The sequence below is a fragment of the Orycteropus afer genome, unplaced genomic scaffold, assembly GCF_000298275.1.
Source record: "Orycteropus afer afer isolate SDZICR_OR568_19922 unplaced genomic scaffold, OryAfe1.0 scaffold00285, whole genome shotgun sequence".
Taxonomy (NCBI): domain Eukaryota; kingdom Metazoa; phylum Chordata; class Mammalia; order Tubulidentata; family Orycteropodidae; genus Orycteropus; species Orycteropus afer.
Window position 1 is genome coordinate 1,761,695 of NW_006921872.1, and position 3,774 is coordinate 1,765,468.

At 41.1% G+C, this 3,774-nt stretch overlaps 1 protein-coding gene across 1 annotated transcript in view; it reads left to right on the plus strand.

Moving 5' to 3' along the window:
- Positions 1-2,475, plus strand: part of APTX (aprataxin) — a 16,979-nt gene extending 14,504 nt beyond the window's left edge. Inside the window, exons 5-6 of the mRNA XM_042782288.1 lie at positions 471-697; positions 2,469-2,475. Coding sequence (XP_042638222.1) covers positions 471-697; positions 2,469-2,475 — 234 coding nt within the window. The remainder of the gene's footprint in view (positions 1-470; positions 698-2,468) is intronic.
- Positions 2,476-3,774: the final 1,299 nt, after the last annotated feature.

A 3,774-nucleotide genomic window follows, 5' to 3' on the forward strand; every position in this document is an offset into this window, starting at 1 on the left:
GCCTAAGGCACTTGACTGCTAACCAGAAGGCTGGCAGTTCAAACCCACCAGCCACTCCTCAGAAGGAAGATGGGGCAATCTACTTCCGTAGTGATACAGCCTCGGAAACCCAAGGAGGGGTTGCTATGAGTTGGATCTGACTCGACGGCACATAACAACGACAACAACAACCATGAAACTCTTGTATCCTGCATCTTCTGTGTATTCTATGTAGTACGGTGGTTGAGAGCACTGACTCTGAGTCAACTAGATCTGGCTTTGAGTCCTAGATTTCCCACTTGGTAACTATGTGATTTTGTGTAAGACATTCAATTTATCCTAGTGAGTCTTAGTGCTGTCATCTACGAATATTGGGATAAATTAGACCGTTTACACAAGATTGTGATGGAAAGTTAATGAATTAATGAATATAATAGCACCTGGCACACAGAAGATACTGAGATGTTTCCTTCTCTGTGCCTCTCTGCCAGGTTTACAAAGATGAACAGGTGGTGGTGATTAAGGATAAATATCCCAAGGCCCGTCACCACTGGCTGGTCTTACCATGGGCCTCCATTTCTAGTCTGAAGGCTGTGACCCGGGAACACCTTGAGCTCCTCAAACACATGCACGCTGTGGGGGAAGAAGTGATTGCAGATTGTGCCGGCTCCAGCAGAATCCGGTTTCGGTTGGGCTACCATGCCATCCCCAGCATGAGGTAAACCTGTGGGTAGTGCTGGTGCCTCCTGGTTCTGTCGAGGTGGACAGGTGGAAACAGCCTGGGCTGCTGAGTGTGCTGATAGCTGCAAGGCCTGGGGATAAGGTGGGATGTTTCCAAGGCAGGTAGGCTGAAGCTTCTACCCTCTGCCTGACTTCTTGCAAGCCTTGAGTTTCTACTTCTGCTTGCAATTCCATCACATATGGTTCTTTGCTTTTCTCAAAGTTTAAACATATGAGGGTCTAACAGAGAACTAGATGAAGCCACTGCATTTTACTGAGATGAAGAGTTATGGTCAGTGACTTTTATCAGATGTCTCAAAAGAATTTGTAACCTCAGAATGCTTAAGGACCATTGTTCTGAAGGAAACACATCACAGACTTCTATAAGGAGTTTCATAGATCTACGATTGAAAAGAAGATGAGAGAATAGCGTGAAGTTTGCTTTCTTTTGGCTCATACCTAGGAGGATTTGGAAAGGAATGATTGATTCTTTTCGAAGAATGCAGGCAAGGCAGATCCCCACAGTTCCTTCCACCTAAGCAGCAACAAGATCATCAGACTAACTGGATTTCAGACGTTGATTTTTTTTTAACCCCCAATACTCTCACATTTTATTCACGAGATGATTATGACTCAAAAATGAAACCTGATGCTACATTTTTTCCTCATCAAACTCTTTCTTTTAAATTGAGGCATAACTTACATACAGTAAAATATATAATAAGATATATATTTGATCAGTTTTGACAAATACATATACTCATGCAACTATCAAGCTGATCAAGATACAGAGAATTTCTCTCAGCATTCTCATCCCAGAAGATTCCCTTGTTTCCCTTGCCAGGCAGTCCTCCCCAACCCCCAACCACTGTTCTGATTGCTTTTAGCATAGATTGGTTTTGTCTGTTCTATAACTTCATGGAAATGAACTCATACAGTGTACACTCGTGGGTCTGGCTTTTTTGTTCAATGCAGTGATTTTGAGATTCCTAGTGCTGCATAGATCATGGACAGATTTCTCTTTTTTCTCTTGGGTACGCAGAAGTGGAATTGTTGAGTCATCAGGTGAATGTGTGCTGTACCTCATTTTATATATATGTTTTTATTGTTAAACCTTATTTGGAATTTTAGGAGGAAAACCACCCATATTTCTATTTCTATAACACAGTAGGACCCATGACTAACAGAGCCCTTGACCAATGAGCTTTTTTCACATAGTAATCACGGTGTCCGTACCTTTTTCATGTGATGAGTGCTGTGATGCTAGGGAGAATGCTAAAAGCAAGAGTTGTGGCAGGCATGGGAAGCAAAATAAGCAGTAAGTAAGTTGCCACTTACCACCCTTTTATGATCGCATTTTCTGAGATAATTTTGCATAAATAGACGTGATAGAAAGGAAAAGGTTAACTACCTTTAATAGAGAACAGAGAACAAATAATATGTCCTATAGTGCCTAAGGCACTTGACTGCTAACCAGGAGTCTGGTGGTTCAAACCCACCAGCCACTCCTTGGAAAGAAGATGGGGCAATCTACGTCTGTAGTGATACTGCCTCGGAAACCCAAGGAGGGGTTGCTATGAGTCGGGGCCGACTCGACAGCACATAACAACAACAACAACATAGTAAAAGTAGTATGTTTTCCGTTTAGAAAATATAACAGGTAAAGAGTGTCACAGAGTGAAGATCTTCCATAGCAGCGTCACTCATTAAACTTTAGACTTTATTTGAGTATTACCAGTTTTCCTTCTAATGTCTTTTTTCTGCTCCAGGATCTAATCCAGGATCACACTTTGTGTTTATTTGTCATGTCTCCTTGTTGTTGTTGTTGTTGTTATGTACCCTCGAGTCAGACCCCACTCATAGCGACCCCTCCTTGGGTTTCCGAGGCAGTATCACTATGGAAGTAGATTGCACCATCTTCCTTCCGAGGAGTGGCTGGTGGGTTTGAACCTCCAGCCTTCTGGTTCAATCTGCGACAGTTTCTCCTTTCCTGGTTGAAATGACCTTGACATTTTTGATAAGTACTGGCTAGTTTTGTAGGATGTGCCTTAGTTGGGGCTTGTCTGATGTTTTTTCATGATTAGATTTCATGATTAGATTGTGTGTTTTTTTGCCAAAAATATCACAGAAGTGATGTTATGTCCTTCTCAGTGCAGCATATTAGGAGTGCGTGGTGTTGGTAAGGTGATGCTAACCTCGATCACTTGGTTAAGGTGGTGTCTGCAGGTTTCTCCACTCAAAGTTAGTTTTTTTCCCTTGGGGGAGATGTTTCAAGTCTATGCTACTATTGTTTCTCTCCAAACTTTTGCCCAGTGATTTTGGTATCTATTGGTGGATCTTACCTGCAACATTATTGATATGATGTTTGCTAATGATAATTTTCTATTTCTCTCATTCCTTAAAATTTATTAATTGGAATTCTTCTGTATGAAAGGGTTATTGCTTCTCCATTATTTATTCAATTGTTTATTTATCAGTATGGACTCATGGATATTTGTTTTATTCTGTATGTTATAATCCAATACTCTCATAATTTATTTTGTTATTCAGTTTGTTTCATCTTCAGCTGTTACAGTCTCCTTCAGCTTGGCCCCTGTGTTGCTTTGGCATGCCCCCCAACTTTTTTTTAAAATTATAGTTAATGTATATGTAACAAAACATTTCCCATTGCAACATTCTTCTCATATATAGTTTAGTCACATCATTATGTTGTTCAACCATCACCTTTATCTGTTCCCAAATCATACCATCACCCCCTACATATTTTTTAGTGCTTCCTTGTTTTCTGGCCCCACAAGATGTTCCAGGCTCATCTTATACTCTTCTTGTCCCAGCTGTGGAATGGACCACTTCTCCAAGGAGTCCTGGTTCATTTTACTGGAGAATGGTATTTATAAAGCAAGATCTGGACACTAGGTTTCTGCAATGAGAGAAGTGGTTGATTACAGGATGTCAGAATTCCAGCAAGATGGCGGACTTGGCAGAAAGACTGCACAGACCCTCTTCAACAAAGAAAAGGGAAACCAATTAACACAGACACAGAAGATAATCTTGGACCCCTGAGCCTTGAAGGGG